This window comes from Plecotus auritus, assembly GCF_963455305.1.
Source record: "Plecotus auritus genome assembly, chromosome: 3".
NCBI lineage: Eukaryota > Metazoa > Chordata > Mammalia > Chiroptera > Vespertilionidae > Plecotus > Plecotus auritus.
In genome coordinates, this window is record NC_137772.1 from 200,680,556 (window position 1) to 200,698,799 (window position 18,244).

The following is an 18,244-nucleotide window of genomic DNA, read 5'->3' on the forward strand; positions in this document are numbered from 1 at the left end:
CACAAGATGGGCTCAATAAATGCTTATTGAATGAATAAAATACCTTTTGCCTACTTCACAATGTCACCTAGGGCACCCTCTGCCAACTTCACAATGTCACTCAAAGGCATAGTTTTGCCTACTTCACAATGTCACTTGCAACGGACTCTGCACCGAAATGGGGACTTCACAGCCCTGCCCGGATCACTCTCCAGTGGTGGCTCCAGCCAATGAAGAGAAAGCAAAGGATCAAAAGTCTTGAGCTGCACCAGATGGATTTGGGTTAAACAGCCTGGGCTGGAGGGGCGCTAATCCCGGAGGGATACTGGACCTGTGAAGACCAGTCCGGAATGGCCAAGAATCCCAGCTGCGCGTAGGCAGGGGCATGCATTTCCCCATTGCTCAGGGTGCCTCTTCCCGCTGCTGCAGAGGAGTGGCCGGCCCTGGAGACGGAGGCTAGCGGGGTTGACCTGAACTGGTTTGTACAAACCTGGTGCTGCAGCTGCAAAACTGCCGACGAGTGCAGAGAAAGTGGTGCGTAACGTTGCCAGATCACAGAAGTGCAGCTGGGGAACTTTCCCAGCCCGGCCCACTGGGCGCTAGAGGGTCTGGAAGGACCCGCCTTTCCCAGACGAGGGCACCCAAGGGCGAAGGTTGTTCCCAAGGCCACGTGAGGCTTCCTCGCCCTCAAAAGCCCCAAACCAGCAGAACTAATGAAAGAGGAAAGTTAAGGACGCTCCAACTCTGAGACGGGCGCCACGCTGCCGGCTCACGAGCCGCTCTTCCAACAGCTGCCACTGCCGCCGCCTCGTCCAGCCAAGCCGAGGTCGCGGCCGCAGAGCGATGTCCCTCCGGCTGCCCGCGCCGTCGGCCCCGCCGCCACTGCTACTGCTGCTGCTGCTGCTGTTGGCCGCCGCAGTGCCGCCCAGCCTGGCAGGTGAGCCACGCGCGCCCCGGGAGAGGCCCCCGTTGCCCGCAGCGCGCGCTCAGCCAGCGCCGCCGTGCGCTCCAGCCGAGCCCGGGGTCCCGCCAACTTTACTTCCCGCGGGTGTCGGGTTCTGGGTGGGAACCAAGGACTGCGCCTCTGCGGGGGACTGACAGGGCCCGCTCCAGCGCTGTGTGGCTCCGGGCCGGCCCCGGAGAAGCACAAGGGTGTGTGCTCCTGCGAACTTAAAAAGTGTTGGCCAGAGTTCTTGGCAGACAAATCGGTTCACTCCTGCACGACTGGGCTTGCTGAGTCCGGCTGGTCCTCCAAGCGCCAGCCAAAGGACATCTAAATATATTTATTCACATCAGAGAGGTATGATTCCGGGCTGTCTTTCCCCCGCCCCTCCCTCCTTAATTGTCAATAATCAAAATAGGATTATTATCGCCATTCTACAGATGAGACAAATTGAAATTAAGAGAAATTCCGTAATTTGCATAAAGATACACAGCCTCCGAAGGCAGAGCTGAAACGCTAAACTTAACTACTCCCCTCTTAGTAAAACAGGTTTTATCCCCTACAGATATTGGCAATTATCTGTACCCTTTGCGAAAAAAACAAGCAAAAAAAAAAAAAACCTTGGATTTGTCCCTTTCACTCCCAGTGAATAAGATCAATATTAACTACTTGAAAGACTTCAAAAGTAATATAGAGGATTTATTTTGCTTTATTTCATAATCTCTTTTCTGCGCCGACCTTGGGTAAGAAGAGGGTGGAGTTTAGGAGTGCATACCCCTTCCCAAATGAGTGTACTGATTCTTGTTACATTGCCTTCCATCCGATATCAAGACCTTGGTTTTCACAACTTGCCCACTTATTACTATTAGGTTTTCCCAGTCTGTTAAGCTGCCCGGGCTTCTGAGATCGGAAGTGACGCACCCCCAGGCTCCTGACTAGATTTACCTCCACATTCTGCTCTTTCCCAGGACTGTGGAGCTCCCGTGGGCATCACCTATTAGCACAGGGAGACTGTTCATTCACAGGTACCAGGGGGGACAGGCTAGAGAGAGTGCCCCGGATGTGGAAAGGGTTTTTGTGCCTTGGACACTGGCTGAAACTTTTCTGTTTTTTCTGTCCTTTTGGATTGTTAGGATTGTTTTAAATATTTCTGTAGATGGGAGGCGGGACAGCCTGAGGAGTGAGGAGGAGACATTGTTTTTCTCTGAAGATGGGACACTGTTTATTCAAGAAGTTATCGCCTGGAAAGCAACTGCTTCTTAAACTGAGTTCCCCAAATGATAGCTGACTCCATGCCAGGTGGGTTGGGAGTCAAGGTGGAAAGTGAGGGCATTTCGGCTACTAGTCATCCTGCCAGCCCTGTGCCCGGCAGTACCGACAGACTTCTTAACATGGCGTCGCAGGACAGCTGGTGACGGCCACGCTGACTGTTTCAAAAGATGTGATCTTCATGTCCTTTGTTTCACCCCTCTTCACCAGTTTTCCAAGGCAGGTTTTTAGTGCTTTGTCTTACCTTCTAGATTCCAGCAACTGAGGACAGAGAACAGGTCTTTGCCACCACTTGCTTTTCATGTTTTCTCTGAAGTGCCCTGCTCAGTACTTTGAATTTAGTGAGTTCACAATAAACACTCAAAGGAATGCATTTTTATCCCCGTGGATTTTATATCCACTAAGATGCACCTATTTATCCACAAACAACCTCTTTAATTTTTAAAACTACTTTGTACTTTCATTCTTCCACAAATTGGCAAACAATTGCACGTTTATTCTAGCTCTCTCTCTCAAACTATTACAGATTTTAGATGTATAATAGTGTTGGCTTTATCTTTCCAGACTGAAATGCTCCGTATTTGTTTTTAATGTCTTGGATAATTTTTCTAAGCTGTTTGTATAGTGAAGTTAGGCTGTCACTAGGGAAATGGATGGGTTGGTTGCCAAGAGACTTGTAAGATGGCATGAGCCTTGGTAAAACTGGTTCCAAATCTGGCCCTCGTACTTGCAGGGCTAGACTCCAGAAATTCATTCTTTCCAGTGCTCCAGAGCTTATCGGATACAAGGAAACTGATTTCACCCTGATAAACGCACAAGTCTACTCACTAAAATACCAGTTGTTAATTTTTAGCAGATAGGATATTTGCATAGTCTGCTCCAGGCATGTTCTTATACTCAAACTGCATGGGGCAGATAATATGAGGGATTCAAAGATGGAGGTCTGATTCGTCTGCCTCCTAGTAGGACTCGACACTTTCATCAGCTCCTCCACTGGCAGTGCTCGCCTGGCATGCTAGCTCCGGACTGTGGGCACTGCCTTTTCCAGGCTTCCATGGCTCACCAGTGTCCACCCAAGACTAACAGATTGCCTCTCTAGATAGGTAATACCTTTATGTGGCTGTCAAGGAGTTTACTGTCCTGTGAGTCTTTCAGTCTCCTTAAGGTGACTTAGCAGACCTTTGGTTGAGACCAATCTCAATTGCTCCTTTAACTCTGAAGGCATTCTTATTTCAAATTCACTTACAGTGGCTGCTCCATATGTTCAGTCTATGGCTGTTATTCATTTTTTAAAAGTAACTCTATAGTGTTAGAGAGGTAGTATTGAACTCCACAAACAGAAACCATGGAGCCGGATGCCCATGTTTGAATCCTGGCACCAATACTTACTGTGCGACCTTAAGTAAATTATCTAATCCTCTATGCCTCTATTTTCTCATCTGTAAAATGGGTATTATAAATGGGTACTAGAGGCCCAGTGCACTAATTTGTGCATGGGTGGGGTCCGGCTGGCCCACCCTGATCAGGGGATGGGGGGGGCTGAATGGGAGTGGGGGCAGGGCCAGCCTAGGGGCAGGGCCGGAAGGCCCCTGGTCGAACTCCCAGTTGAACTACCAGTCGAGGGGACAATTTGCATATTAGCCTTTTATTATATAGGATGTCTCTTAAAGAGGTTGCCAGGAACAGTGCCTGCTATATACAGTAGGGGTTATATACAGTCATATGCCACATAATGACATTTTAGTATACCACATAGACAATGGTGATCCCGTAAGATTGTAATGGAGATGAAAAAGTCCTATTGCCTAGTGATATCATAGCCATTGTAACTTATAGTGCAATGCATCACGCAGATTATAATTGCCTACAGTATGCAGCACAGTAACATGCTGTACAGGTCTGTAGCCCAGGAGTTGTAGGGGCACAGAATTTGTCACCCCCAAACATGTCTATTCAGCATAGGATTATTTTAGGTTGGTTAATTTAAGAAACAGTAGACAGAGAACTCATGGACATGGACAACAGTGTGGTAAAGAAACAGTGGGGAGGGGTTGGGTGGAGGCAGAAGAGGGCATGGAGGGGATAAATGGTGATAGAAAAATAAATTAAAAAGACAAATATATATTTCAAAGCAAAAAAAGAAAGCTGGATGAAGAAAGAAAGAAAGAAAGAAAGAAAGAAAGAAAGAAAGAAAGAAAGAAAGAAAGAAAGAAAGAAAGAAGGAAGGAAGGAAAGAAGGAAGGAAGGAAGGAAAGAAGGAAGGAAGGAAGGAAGGAAGGAAGGAAGGAAGGAAGGAAGGAAGAAAGAAAGAAAGAAAGAAAGAAAGAAAGAAAGAAAGAAAGAAAGAGGAAGGAAGGAAGGAAGGAAGAAAATAGGAGAAGTCTGAAAAACAAATAAGTTACCCTTTCTAAAATCTCCTTTTGTAAAGGTGTCTCCCTCACTGGACCAGGAAGAGGGGGATGACCTTATCTCTAGAAATTCTCATCAGTGCATCAGGCAACAACTTAAATCTGCATAACAACCTTACCCTTGTTATACTGTGCTTTTCCTAGTAACTTCCCTTAATGAAATCCCCCACTCCAATATGATCTTTTGTCTTCCTCTGAAGATGATAGTTAAGGTTGTTGCTTTAGCCATTTTTGTGAATTACTCAGTTTTTCTGGGTCTCATATATCTAGGAGTTTTACATGTTATTAGATTTTTGTTTTTCTCTTTCTAATCTGGCATAAAGATTATTTCCTGAATGGCTCAGTCAAGAACCCAGAAGAGGGAAAATTATTTTTCTTCTCTACAGAGCCTCGGTGTGCAGTAAGGTCTCAGGGGAGATTCTCAATAGAATATTCATCAGCTTTCCAGGTGTGTCCTTTTAGGGTGGTGCTCTCTACTGATTGATAGGCACTAGGGTAGGGGGTCATTATTCATTGCATCTGGTCCTGATGTCAGCCAAGCCATGACTTTGTCTGGTTTTGCTGCTTTTCTGGGCCAGGAGCTGAAACACAGCTGAGGCCTAGATGTCACCTCTAGTTTGACAAAAACACTGTCTCTTTGGTCAACAGACCGGAGGCTTTGTTCCTAAGATTGTTTGATGCTGATCAGAACCTCATTGTTCTAAGGGCTAAGCTTAAAGGAGTGGTGGTACAGTGGAGTAGGAGGCCGGTGGGTCAAGGTGTGGGATGGGAATCAGCTATCTATCTCAGTTTCCCCATTCTACTGGCCAAGGAATTTTCCTACTTTTTACTATTCTGCCTTATTTGTACTACTGAAAAATAGAAATTTACTTAATGTGGTAAAAAAGTGAAACTAATAGAGGTAGTGAAATTATGTGGAAACTTTAGTCTAAACCTTGAAACTGTCAGAACAAACCACAGATATGTTATAAGCTTCCAATGGAAAATTGTGAATGTCTCTTGTTTGAAAGTCACAGCTTGCTCTGAAATTTGTCAGCATTGCAAGTGCAATTACAATACCAACGTAAGGAAGTATCAAGTTATGCAAATCAACATTTGCAAACCTAAGATACCAAAATTCTAATTCACAATTAGAAATCAAGAATTTGCCCTAGCTGGTTTGACTCAATGGATAGAGCTTCTGCCTATGGACTGAAGGGTCCTGGATTCCAATCTGGTCAAGGGCATGTGCCCAGGTTGCGGGCTCAGTTCCCAGGAGAGGGCGTGCAGGAAGCAGCCAATCAATGATTCTCTCTCATCATTGATGTTTCTATCTCTCTCTCCCTCTCCCTTCCTCTCTGAAATCAATAAAGATATATTTTTAATAATAAGAAGAAGCAAATAAATAACTATAATGGCTTAAACGTTATTAAAGGATTTAAGAAAATAAAAAAAAAATAGCATGGTACTCAAAAAACCAGAAAGAGATGTTACATGGAGAAAACATTGAGGAATGGAGGACACCAATTAGGAGTGAGTCAAGAAACTCAGATATTGGCTTAATTCTCAAAGCATCTGCTAAATTGCTTAGCTTGTTAGCAGTAAATTTTTATCGTTGAATTCTCATGAGGACTGGTAAGGGTTTTCTCATGCATGGGGACACACTAGTGTCAAAACAACAACAACAAAAAAAAAACAACAACACACAGAGATTTGCAGAAGTTTATTACTTGTGGTCAGGAAATAGGAAATTAGGAAGTACCAGTAACAATGAAACCATGGCCCTTGAGTGCTTAGATTGAGAGCAAGCCAAGTGTATAACAAAAGGAGCCGCTGGAATGGAAGGTGAAAGGAAAGGAAGGCCAGGATGCTGGATGAAAAATGCCAACATTTTGGGGAATGGAATAAAGCTAAAACCATGCTATGTGGGCAGAAATGAAAGAGAAGAAACTGACACATCTTACCTTCCTTTTTTTATAGTTCCTGTTTATGACCGCACCCCTGCTGCAGCGAATTGTGGCTGCTTTTTATTTAGTCAGCCATGCTTTCTCATTTCCCTACCAGACTCACTGGAGGTGAGGGTGCAAGAGAATGTGTGAGAAAGGCTGAGGAAGGGCTGAGGCTATGGCCTTTGTGGCCCAAAATCAATTTGGAAAGCATATTTATTTATTGTACTTGGGAGGAGAAAGGAAGTTTCTATGGATATTGCCCACAGTTGTCAAGTTGTGGCCAATTTATGGCTTTATTAACAACTAGAGGCCCAGTGCATGAAAATTCATGCACTGAAGGCGGGGTCCCTCAGCCTGACCTGCCCCCTCTTCACAGTCTGGGAGCCCTCAGGGGTGGGAGGTGACCTGGCAATCAGGGGAAGGCAGCGCCCCATCACACCTCTGCTGCTGCCACTGCCAGCAGCACAAGCCTCAGCTGGCCCTGGTTACCTGAGCCTCGGGTGGCCCTGGGTGGCTGGGCAGCTGCCATCCAAGGCTTGCCTGCACCTCAGGCCAGCCCTGGGCGGCTGGGCAGCCGCCATCTGAGGCTTGCCTACACCTTGGGCTGGCCCTGTGCAGCTGGACAGCTGCCATCTGAGGCTTGCCTGAGCCTCGGGCCAGCCCTGGGTGGCTGGGGGGCTGAGGGGACTGGGGGACTCCAGAGGCAGGCGCGCAGCAAGGCCGGGCCCCCTGGGCCCAGCCTTGCCGCGTGCCTGCTGCCCTGGCTGGGTTGAGGGGACTGGGTGTCGCCATCTTTGAGGGTGTGGCAGTCAGTTAGCATATTCCCTCCTTATTGGCTGTGGGTGCCGCCATCTTTGGGACAGTGTGAGGGTCAATTATCATATTCCCTCTTTATTAGATAGGATTAGACTATTTGTTTGGCACTGGGAGTCTGTTGACAAAGTAGTCTGCACCTACCTCTGATAGTCAATGTCATTACATCCCCTTAACCATTTTTAAAGAAAGTCCACCATTGTGGTCATGATGCTTTAGGATTAAGATTGTACTTTCAGTGCTTATTAGGCAGATAACGTTACATCAAAAAGCAAAATGTTGAGTCAGGTTTGAATGTTGACAACAGATAACATTACATATATATAAAATCTAAGCTAAACATTACATATATATAAAATCTGAGCTAGAATTTCAAGTATCTTAACCACTAAAAACTTAGTATGTCCAAAACTAAACCTGTATTTCTTCCTAGTCCTTTTGTCCATCTGCTCCCTTTCTCAGTGAATGATACAACATTCATCCACTGATTTTCAACCTACAACCTGAGTCATTCTGACCTCCTCCCATCTCTCTGATGGCCTGAATATAAAGTTTGTTTTAACCTGAGCAGCTATGCAATGGTTTCTTAGGCAGAGAAATGAATGCATTATATACCATTTCTTTTTTTCTGTGGGTTTTTTTCTCTCTCTACCTAAGTCTCTCTTCCTTTCACAAATATTTATTGAGTATCTGCTATGGGCCAGGCACTATTCCTAATGCTGAGGAAACAATTTTGGGCCACAGAGTTCATAGGCTGTGAACAGGGGCAGACATGTAAGCTACGGTACAAAGGGATAAGACCTAAACTGTATACACAGGTATATTGAGCTTGTAGAGCAAGTCAGCCCCTTCAGAGGGGGTGCTGTTTTCTGAGTCTTAAGTCGCAATTTTGAGATTGCTCGGTGGTTAACAAGACAGACACTCTCAGGCAAAGGAAACAGCATATGCAAAGTCACAGGTGTTGGAACAGCACCTGGCAGGTTGGAGCGTTGTATGTAATGGTTTCCAGATCACAAAATGCCTGGGGTGGTGGATGAAGCTGGATAGGTAGGCAGAATCCAGATCATGAAGGCAGATAGTATGAGCTGAAGAATTTTATTTCTAGGAAATAAAAGCCATTGAAGATTTTGGGTAGTCAGATAATCAAATCAGTCTTGTGTTTCAGAAAGGTCACTCTGGCAGAAGAGAAGTTAAGGCTAGTTGTGATATTAAAGTAGCAAAGAAATGTAGAGCTGAAGACTGGAGGGAGAGATCTTTAGGAGGTTTTACTTAAACATGAGTTATGTGTGAGAGAGAGCGGAGGCCTGCATGGACTGGGGTTTCAGGCTGAGAAATCACGGAAATAGCAGAAGATGGGTTGGGAGAAAATATGAGTTTCATTTTGAATAATATAAATTCCTAATGCATATAGAATCATCCAGACAGTGTTATCAAGTGTGCTGTTAGGTCTACAAGACAGTCAAAGGAGGAGGAGATTCAGAACAGAGTGTTGTCCCAGACACATGGGAGGAAAGAGTTTTAAAAATGAGTGGTCACCAGGGTCAAACACTTTCAGGCATTTGTGTGACGTTGGGAGTCAAGGATTTCATTTGTGACCCAGCCAGTGGCATGGTGGGGGTGGGTCCCAGCCTGCCACAGGCCTGAGTGAAGAAAATGAGGAAGTGAACTGGATGTGGCCTGGAAGTGAGCCGGTCATTGTCACAACTGTGTCACCAGCACCTAGCAGAGTCCCAGATACAGCATGCTCTATAAAATGTGTAATAATTTTATGAAGGGAGAGATTCTAGCAGTAGCCAAAGCTGCTCACAGGATCTCTACAGAGAGCTTCTGTGATTGGTTTGCTTTGATCTGAGACAGTGGAACACGTTAATTTACTGAACAGAGAGGAGCCACTGCAGAGAGAGAACTTCAGGGAACAGGAGCAAGAAGATTTAGGATGAAACAAAGTTCCTAAGTGAGAGGGGTGGAATCCAGAGCATGCCTGGGTAGAGGGATTGAAGTGAAGAAGAAGAGAGACATGAATACATGCTTTGTGAAGATGAATTCACAAAATTATCAAGAATTTGAGGGGGTCACAGGTGATAACTTTAATTTTTTCTGCAAAATAGGAATTTAATATCATGTGTAATAATTAAGCAGGAGAAATAGAATAAGGAGCCAGAGAATATGAATGCTTTGGCCCAACTGCAGAGGGGAATTGGAAGGCCTTGCTGAGCAGGGACATGAGCCCTATCTTTGGCTGAATGAAGAGGTGGGCAAGGGTTCCAGCTCTGGCATTGCCCAGAATCCTATCTCTAAGGATGGAGCTCTTAGACCCACCTCTATGATGTTCAAACCATGCCCCTACCTTTAACTTATACTTTCTGCTACGGGCTCTCCCCCCTTGATCAAGGCTCTGGTTTTTTCTCCCATTTGCAACAAAGTCAAGCTATAGTGGCAGATTTCCCAATTTTGATGGAATGGAATTCTTTAGAAAGCAAATGTGTTGGAATTACAGAAAAAATAATGCATCGGTAAATCAGTTGAATGGCATCCTATCATTATTCCCTTTTCTGTTTTTCAAGGAGTCAACTATGCAACTGCATACTGGATGCCTACTGAAAAGACAGTGGAGATCAGAGACATACTGGACAAGAACGGAGATGCCTATGGCTTTTATAATAATTCTGTGAATACCACAGGCTGGGGCATCCTAGAGATCAGAGCAGGGTATGGTTCGCAGTCCCTGAGCAACGAGGTCATCATGTTTGTGGCCGGCTTTTTGGAGGGCTACCTCACTGCCTCGTAAGTACCACAGTCCTGGTGGAGAACTATCAGGCCACCTCTGTCTCGGGCTTTGTCCAACAGTGTAGCCTTTGCTTCCAGGCATTTGTACATTAATAGCTGAGGTCCTTCTCATGTGACAGAGACGTTATCAGAATTACATTTGTACCTATAATCAGTACCTGCCGATAAGGATCAAAGCCCCCAATTATGGCACTAGTCAAACCTCATGGCTCTTACCTTTTTAAACCTTTCCTTCTCCTAAAACTATATTAAGAGACAGCTAAGCCATCTCATCTTACTAGTTATTTATTGTCCAGTAGAAAGCAAGTAAGAAGTGGAGAGAATCTTCGAGAATCACAAAACAGAGAAGATTAATTATAAATAAAATGTAACAGCATTTGCCCTGGCTAGGTAGCTCAGCTTGTCAGAGCATCATCCCGATACACCAAGGTTGTGGGTTCGATCCCCAGTCAGGGCACATACAAGAATCAACCAATGGCCTGGCTGGTGTGGCTCAGTGGTTGAGTGTCGACTTATGAACCAGAAAGTCATGGGTTCGATTCCCGGTTAGGGCACATGCCCAGGTTGCAGGCTCCATCCCCAATAGGGGACATGCAGGAGGCAGCCGATCAATGATTCTTCCTCATTATTGATGTTTCTATCTCTCTCTCCCTCTCCCTTCTTCTCTGAAATCAATAAAAATATATCTTTTTAAAAATCAACCAATGAATGCATAAAAAGTGAAACAACAAATCAATGTTTCTCTTTCGCGCTCCCTCTCTCTCTCCCTTCCTCTCTCTCTTAAATCAGTAAATAAAAATTTAAAAGTTATAATAGCATTTACTTTCAACAGTTTTAGAACAATACTTTTAAATACGTTGAGATTTTAAATTGAAATTTTAATGTCTAACATAAATGTTCCTTCCAGTTCTATTGTTACTTGATTCTTGTGTCCTTCCTTTGTCTTATAAAAACAACAAAAATGTAGTTAATGATAATGTAATTGGAACCCGTCCTTTTTAGAGAAAAGCTCTTTAAGGAAAAGAAAGTTGTAACCTATTTAATCAAGCTTTATTCTTTCTTTGATATAAAGAGTCTTGATGAGTTGGCTTTCTTTTTTTATTCTCTGTGACCTAGATTGTTGAGTGCAGCTTAACCAAACCTTATTTTGCACTGTTACCGCCTTAGTCATAGTAAGTGCAATGATGATCCTAATCTGTTTCTGCATTCTGGAGATTATATCAAATGTCAACTGACTAGTTATTGGGTTCTGGCTGCTCTTTTATAATTTAAAGTAGAAATTCCTGTTTTCATTTCTATACCAAATTTTTGTTACCCTGCCATTGGAGTCTCCTTCATATAGGATACTACTCAGAGATGTATAAAAATGTATAAACTGGGTAAGATTTTTAAAACATGTTTAAGACTGTGTTATACATGTATGAATCTGAACTTTTCACATTTCACTTCAAATCTTTACTCACGTGTATCCACTCGTTTGCTTGCATTGTTTAAATTGAGTTGCAATTTTGGAGAAATAATTTGGACTGAAGTTGTGTGAATATAAACATATTAGATGAACTCATGAGTGATAGACATAATGGGTTGGTAAGCGAAACAATTTTTAACTATTCAATTTGAAGGCAGCAGCTGTTCAAGGATGGGTTTCTCGTATGTACCAAGAGTCTGAGGGGTTACTGCTCTGTGAAGACTCTGAGGCTTGTGAGGATAAGCATGTCTGCCTTGGATGTTGGGGTCCCTACTAGAGAGCTCAGGAGTGTGACCAAAAAGGTTCTGACAAAGGTGGCACTTCTGATACTCTTACATTTCAGGGAAAACATGCTTTAACATTTCACTTTTGGGGGTGACCTTATGATTTCACCCTTATTCTTAATATAAAGTGTTGATTTATCCTTGATCACCTTTACCCATTTGCCAGGAACATCCATAGGAAAAGAAGCCATTTTATGAATAACTTTTTGAATACTTTTATTTTAGAGTAAAAGTTACTTAAATTTTATTTCTTAAAAAAACCACTTAGCTACTATTCAGTAACTGTTTTTAATGCTTGCTTTGCCTTTTGCCATGTCTTTTCCAAAACAATTCCATGTGTATAAGCCAGTCTTTTAAGATTAAAACAAATAAACAACTCCCTGCATGCTGTGGTCCATTTTGAGGATCTGACAAGAGTCAGCCTTCCCTTCCCACCAGTAGCAGCAGCCCGTGGGGGCGTGATCAGGAGTGAGGGAGAGACCAGCCTAGCAATCTCAGTCAATGCTGGTCCTTAAGGAAGAGTTGGGAAACTCTTGGCAGCATTTCTGCTGCACAGAACAACCTGAAAAGAGTGCTTTAATCCAAAACCATCGGAGTCCGAGAGGAAGGCACCCAGTGGGACAGAGCAGTCAAAGAAGGCTTTGTGGAAGGAGTGAGTTGTAGGTCTGGCGCTTGATAGATGAAAACCATTTGGCTTGGTTGAGAAGAAAGAAGAAATCATCTGGGCAGAAAGTAACAGAACAGAGTACTGAAAAAAGGCACTGAGTCTGAAATGCATACATTGCATTTACAATGGGTGAGAAGTAGAGGCTCCAATTGAGCCAGCAGAGGGCAACAGGGTTAAAAGGCAAATGGGGGCTGTACTGTGGAAGGCTTTGGATAGAAGCCCATTCGAAGGTCATTGACCACTATTTCAAGCTTAAGAGTGCTCAGCGGTTCCTTGAATATGAAAGACAACCTCTCTATTCATCTTTGTATTATATTTATGACTGGTAATTCTCCCTACCTGCTTAAGCACGGGTTTCTCATATGTGTGGTACCAAGAGTCTGAGGGGTTAATGCTCTGTAAAGATTCTGATGTATCTCATTGAACAAGAGATGCTGGTGAGCAGGAAGATGCATGATAAAGAACTGAAGGGGCTGGAAGGAAGAGAGAAGTCAGTATTTGCATATTTGAAGGAGGTAGAAAAAGAGAAAAAGAAAGTAGAGGAAGACAAAGGAAGGCAGGGAGGGAGGAAGGGAAGGAGGGAGGGAGGGAGGAAGGAAGGAAGGAAGGAAGGAAGGAAGGAAGGAAGGAAGGAAGGAAGGAAGGAAGGAAGGAAAAAGAGAAAGAAGCAGAGGAAGAATTACAATCAAAACTCTCTTTAGAAGGGCATTTACCATAAGCTACTTTTCAGAGGCTGTCATTCTAAGTGCTTTACTAAAAAGTCAAATAAGTAGGGGCATTTCCCATTCAGCTTGCATTTAAAGGACCTGCCTTGTGCCTAGCTTAAAGCTCAGACTAGTGGGGTATGACCTAGCATGCTTAAAACAGACCCTTGGCAATGGGTCGACCTGACAATGGGTTGGGAAAGAGGGGGGAGAGGGAGATTCCCTTCCTCTGCTGACATGGCCCAGGAGATGAAGGCTTATCATACATCCTGATGCCCAAGAGTTTATTTTGAAGGAAGAAGATATGCAAATGGAGTCAAGAAGCTGGGCTCACAGTGACAAGAGCTCCAGCAGGGAGACAGGACAGAGGGGATGCTGAAGGGTTCATGGGATTGTGACTCCAAGGCCCAAGGTACCAGCAAGGACTTCCTGCAGCCAGCACTCCAGCTGCACAGCCCATGGTGGGGACTGAGCAGGGAGAGGCACTGTGGCTTCCTCTGAGCAAAGGTTCTCAGCATTCTCTGAAGCAAAGCAAAAGAACTTCAATGTCAACCGTCTGGAAGCTGTGACTGTAGCCACAGAACCAATAGTAGAGACGGAATACAAGTCACAGGCTAGGCTTTCTGTTTGTTTGCTGGCCTGTTTGTCAGGGTGGCTTTCGTCTATTTTAGTAGTATTTCCAGTTTGGTCCTGGGAAAGTGTCGGTGTAGGTTCCACTTACTCCGCCGCCATCTTTAATCTCATCCAAATCCAGGACTTTTAACGTCTTTATATTAGTCGAAGTCTATGGAGCTGCATGACTGTAGCTTCCTGGTTGGTCTTGCTTTCCTCTCTGCTCCCACACTTCTCAGACTTTTTAACAATGCAGCTTCAAGGTGAGCAGAGACATTACCAAGCTGGACATGCCTGTTTGCTGGCTTGTTTTCAGCTACACATGGGCAGTTGTCTGCAAAGTAATAGCACCTTCATATACAAGTATCATTTTATCAACTTAAACCATATAATATACTGCTGGGGACTATTACTTGTGGTGCTTTGCCAAGCATGATGGACTCCATATACCAAGACACAGCCTTGGATCAAGGGCTTCTAAGCCTGAACTGGGGATGGGGTGGGAGGGGGGTTGTGCCAGAGGCCAAAAGGAAGAGCCATCTTTTCTCGTTTCCCTCTCAACTTGGAAAGCTGCTCAGGCAGCAGAGTGGGAGTGTAGGGCTGCCTCTTTTCCCCACCTGGCCACATTTAAGATGGGGTTCTGTTCCTTAGATTCTTCTGATTCTTGGCAGGAGGGAGTATATGAGAGGATGGATATTGTGGGGTGAACAGTTGAGAAATTCAGATAAAGAGAGTGGTCTACCCATCCCCAAATACATAATTTGCTCTTTTCAACCTATGACATACTTGCAAGACCAAATGAAAACACACAAAGAAATATTCTCACATCCTCCATCATTTCCTTTGAAGTGTTCAATAATTTGTTGTCTCCTTGAACTTTTACAACCCTTCCAGGTAGCAATTTGGTCCTGGGCCCAGCCCTCTGTATTTTTCGTGTAGCTCAAGGCCATATACCTGTGCTGCTCTTGTGACTTCTCCCATCCTACGCAGCAGCAGCAGCCGATTTGGCTGGACCACAGCTTGGAGTAGGCACTAGATATTTTTAGAGGCTTCTCTCACTGTCTTGCCCCTCATGCTCTCTTCTTCCATTGTCCCCACCCTGGCCCATCTCCTGAGGAGTCACACCCTGCAAGCTATTAACCTTACCATGCAAGCATTCATTCCAGATGGGCTCCTGGCTGTGCTGTGGAGCCCCTTCTGCCTCTCACACAACCCCTTCCTAGCAACTCTTCCAACCATGATTCCTGAGAGCCAGATGCTACCTCTCGCATCTCCACCAATTGAAACATTGCTCAAATCCATCTCAGATCCTATCTTCCTGACAAAGCTTCTTCTGATTCCATCCCCAATGAATCAGAGCTTCATCTCTCCCCGCACCACCTGTTAGTGCCTTGAGGGCATGGTCTCTATCTTTTTCCTCTTTGTATACCCCCAGACACCTGGCCAGTGCTTCTGCCCCAGCAGTTATTTAATTACACATTCATTAGGTTTAATTGAATCTTGTTGCTGTTCCAATTTTGTTGGAGATGGTTCAGAAGTGCGAGCTACATATTTCCATGCATTTCAGTGTCTAGCAACCTTGACCAGACAAACGGAGCTTCTTCCTTTGTTTTTAACTCTGTCAGCTGGTTCCCTAAGAGTTCCGAATTCAGAATCTCTGATGTTTCATTCATGGTGTAAAAGCCGCTAAATAGTCATAGATTGGTTTTTAATAAAATTTTTAATAAAATGAGTCATGAGGGGAGAAACCAAGATGGCGGCATAGGTAAACACCTAAACTGCTGCCTCGCACAACAATTTCAAAACTACAACTAAAAGACAAAACGGACACCATCCAGAACCACAGGAAAGCTGGCTGAGTGAAAATTCTACAACTAGAAGGAAAGAGAAAAGCTCACAGAATTGGAGGTATGGGAAAGGGTCTTTGTGCGCGCAGAGAGGAAGGGCGGCTGAGAGCCTGGCGGACTTTCTCTGGCGGAAGGGGGAAGGAAGCCCCCGACGGCACTGAACCCCAGTTCTGACTGCACTGAACCCCAGTTCCGGGCGAGCCCCTGGGGACCCATGCTCTTACGGGGGGAGACGGGACTCTCGGGCGGAGACTCGGGAGCCGGGGAAGGGGGAGGACTGAAAGGCTGCGCGCGCGCCAGTGCGCACAAAGGCTGCGGAGGTTGCCACAGGCTTTCCCTAGTGGAAGGGAGTCAGAGGCTCCTGAATGCACTGAGCCCCAGTTCTGACTGCAGTGAACCCCAGTTCCAGGCGAGCCCCTGGGGACCCACGCTCTTGTGGGGGGCGTCTGGACTCTCGGGCGGAGACTCGGGAGCCAAGAAGGCAGAGGTCTGAAGGCACGCACGTGCGCGCAAGGGCAAGGCTGACAGGAAGCCAAGACTGAGACTCCACCCCATCCAAGCTGAGCACAGAGGCTATTGCAGTTTGGCAAGTCTAATCCTATAAGGCTGTCTCCAGCACCAAACTTCTCCCAGCATAGACACAGCTGATCCCTACAGCCAACTGGCCTGGAGGTCAATTCTTCCCAGTGATACCAACAACAATAAAGACTTAATTACAACAAGGCTGTACACACAGTCCACAAAGGGGTGCACCAAGAGTGTCCACTTCAGGTTAACTGGGGAGGCAGACCCACTGGGCCATATTGAAAATCTAGCACACAAATCTACCTTACCAACTCAGGGAAGCAGTGAAAATGCGGCGTCAAAGAATCAGATCACAAACGAAAGAAATGGAGGAAAACAAATGACTGGATATAGAATTCAAAACCACGGTTATAAGGCTTTTTAAGAATATCCTAGAAAAGGCCGATAAATATAACGAGACCCTCGAAGATATGAAAAAGGACCAACTAGAAATTAAACATACACTGACTGAAATAAAAAATATTATACAGAGACCCAAAAACAGACAAGAGGAACACAAAAATCAAGTCAAAGAATTGAATTACAAAGAAGCAAAAAACACTCAACCGAAAAAGCAAAAAGCAAAAAAAAAATCCAAAAAGTTGAAGATAATGTAAGAAGACTCTGGGACAACTTCAAGCGTACCAACATCAGAATTATGGGGGTGCCAGAAGAAGAGAGAGAGCAAGATACTGAAAACCTATTTGAAGAAATAATGACCGAAAACTTCCCCCACCTGGTGAAAGAAATAGACTTACAAGTCCAGGAAGCGCACAGGACCCCAAACAAAAGGAATCCAAAGAGGACCACACCAAGACACATCATAATTAAAATGCCAAGAGCAAAAGACAAAGAGAGAATATTAAAAGCAGCAAGAGAAAAACAGTTAGTTACCTACAAGGGAGCACCCATACGACTGTCAGCTGACTTTTCAACAGAAACTATGCAGGCCAGACGGGAGTGGCAAGAAATTTTCAATGTGATGAATAGCAAGAACCTACAACCAAGATTACTCTACCCAGCAAAGCTATCATTCAGAATTGAAGGGCAGATAAAGAGTTTCACAGACAAGAAAAAGCTAAAGGAGTTCATCACCACCAAACCAGTATTATATGAAATGCTGAAAGGTATTCTTAAAGAAGAGGAAGAAGAAAAAAGTAAAGATAAAAATTATGAACAACAAATACATATCTATCAACAAGTGAACCTAAAAATCAAGTGAATTAAAAACCTGAGGGACAGAATAATCTGGTGAATATAATAGAATCAGGGGCATAGAAAGGGAGTGGACTGATAATTCTCAGGGGGAAAGGGGTATGGGGGGTTCATGAAGAGACTGGACAAAAATAATACACCTATGGATGAGGACAGTGGTGGGGAGGTAAGGGCAGAAGGTGGGGTGGGAACTGGGTGGAGGGGAGCTATGGGGGGAAAAAGTAGAAATAATTGTAATAATCTGAATAAAGATTTATTTAAAAAATAAATAAAATAAAATGAGTCATGAAACCTCTCTGGAATCATGGCTCATTTTATTAAAAATAAACTGGGTGTGGGGACCTGGCCTGCTGTGGTTTTGAATGAAGTGGCTGATTCTTGTGCTGCTGAAGTGGCTGCTGAAATGACCTTGGAATTGCCCAGTAAGCATGAGCCAATTCACTACAACCAATAGTTGTTACACTACCTGTACCAGGCTCTGGGGGTAGGGAGGAAGGTAGGGGAGAGTTAGTTCCTAAGTATATTCTTCAAAGATGACCCCTTTTAAGTTTATATGTTGGCACAACAGTTGCTAAAACTATGACTAAAAGAGGCTGTAAGCAAAATTATAGTACAAATAGAGAAAGTAGTCAATGTTGGTACCTTTTTTTGTGTTTGGCCTACCACCAAGAAATAGCTCAAGAATCTCTTCCAACTTGCCCCTTTCTATGTTAGAAACTGAATATGCTTCCAGGTCAAGGCTGCGGGCAAAGGAAA

The 18,244-nt window shown here is 44.4% G+C and overlaps 1 protein-coding gene across 4 annotated transcripts in view; it reads left to right on the top strand.

Annotated features, from left to right (window-relative positions):
* Nucleotides 1-259: 259 nt before the first annotated feature.
* PLBD1 (phospholipase B domain containing 1) overlaps nucleotides 260-18,244 on the top strand; it is a 59,432-nt gene continuing 41,447 nt past the window's right edge. Inside the window, exons 1-3 of one of the 4 annotated variants that reach the window (XM_080662691.1) lie at nucleotides 260-513; nucleotides 771-916; nucleotides 9,905-10,124. In XM_080662691.1, the coding sequence (XP_080518817.1) occupies nucleotides 823-916; nucleotides 9,905-10,124 (314 nt within the window). In that variant the 5' untranslated portion in view covers nucleotides 260-513; nucleotides 771-822. Of the gene's footprint in view, nucleotides 917-957; nucleotides 1,280-1,836; nucleotides 2,222-9,904; nucleotides 10,125-18,244 lie in introns of those variants that run through there. The other 3 variants (XM_080662692.1, XM_080662694.1, XM_080662693.1) reach the window with 3 other exon arrangements.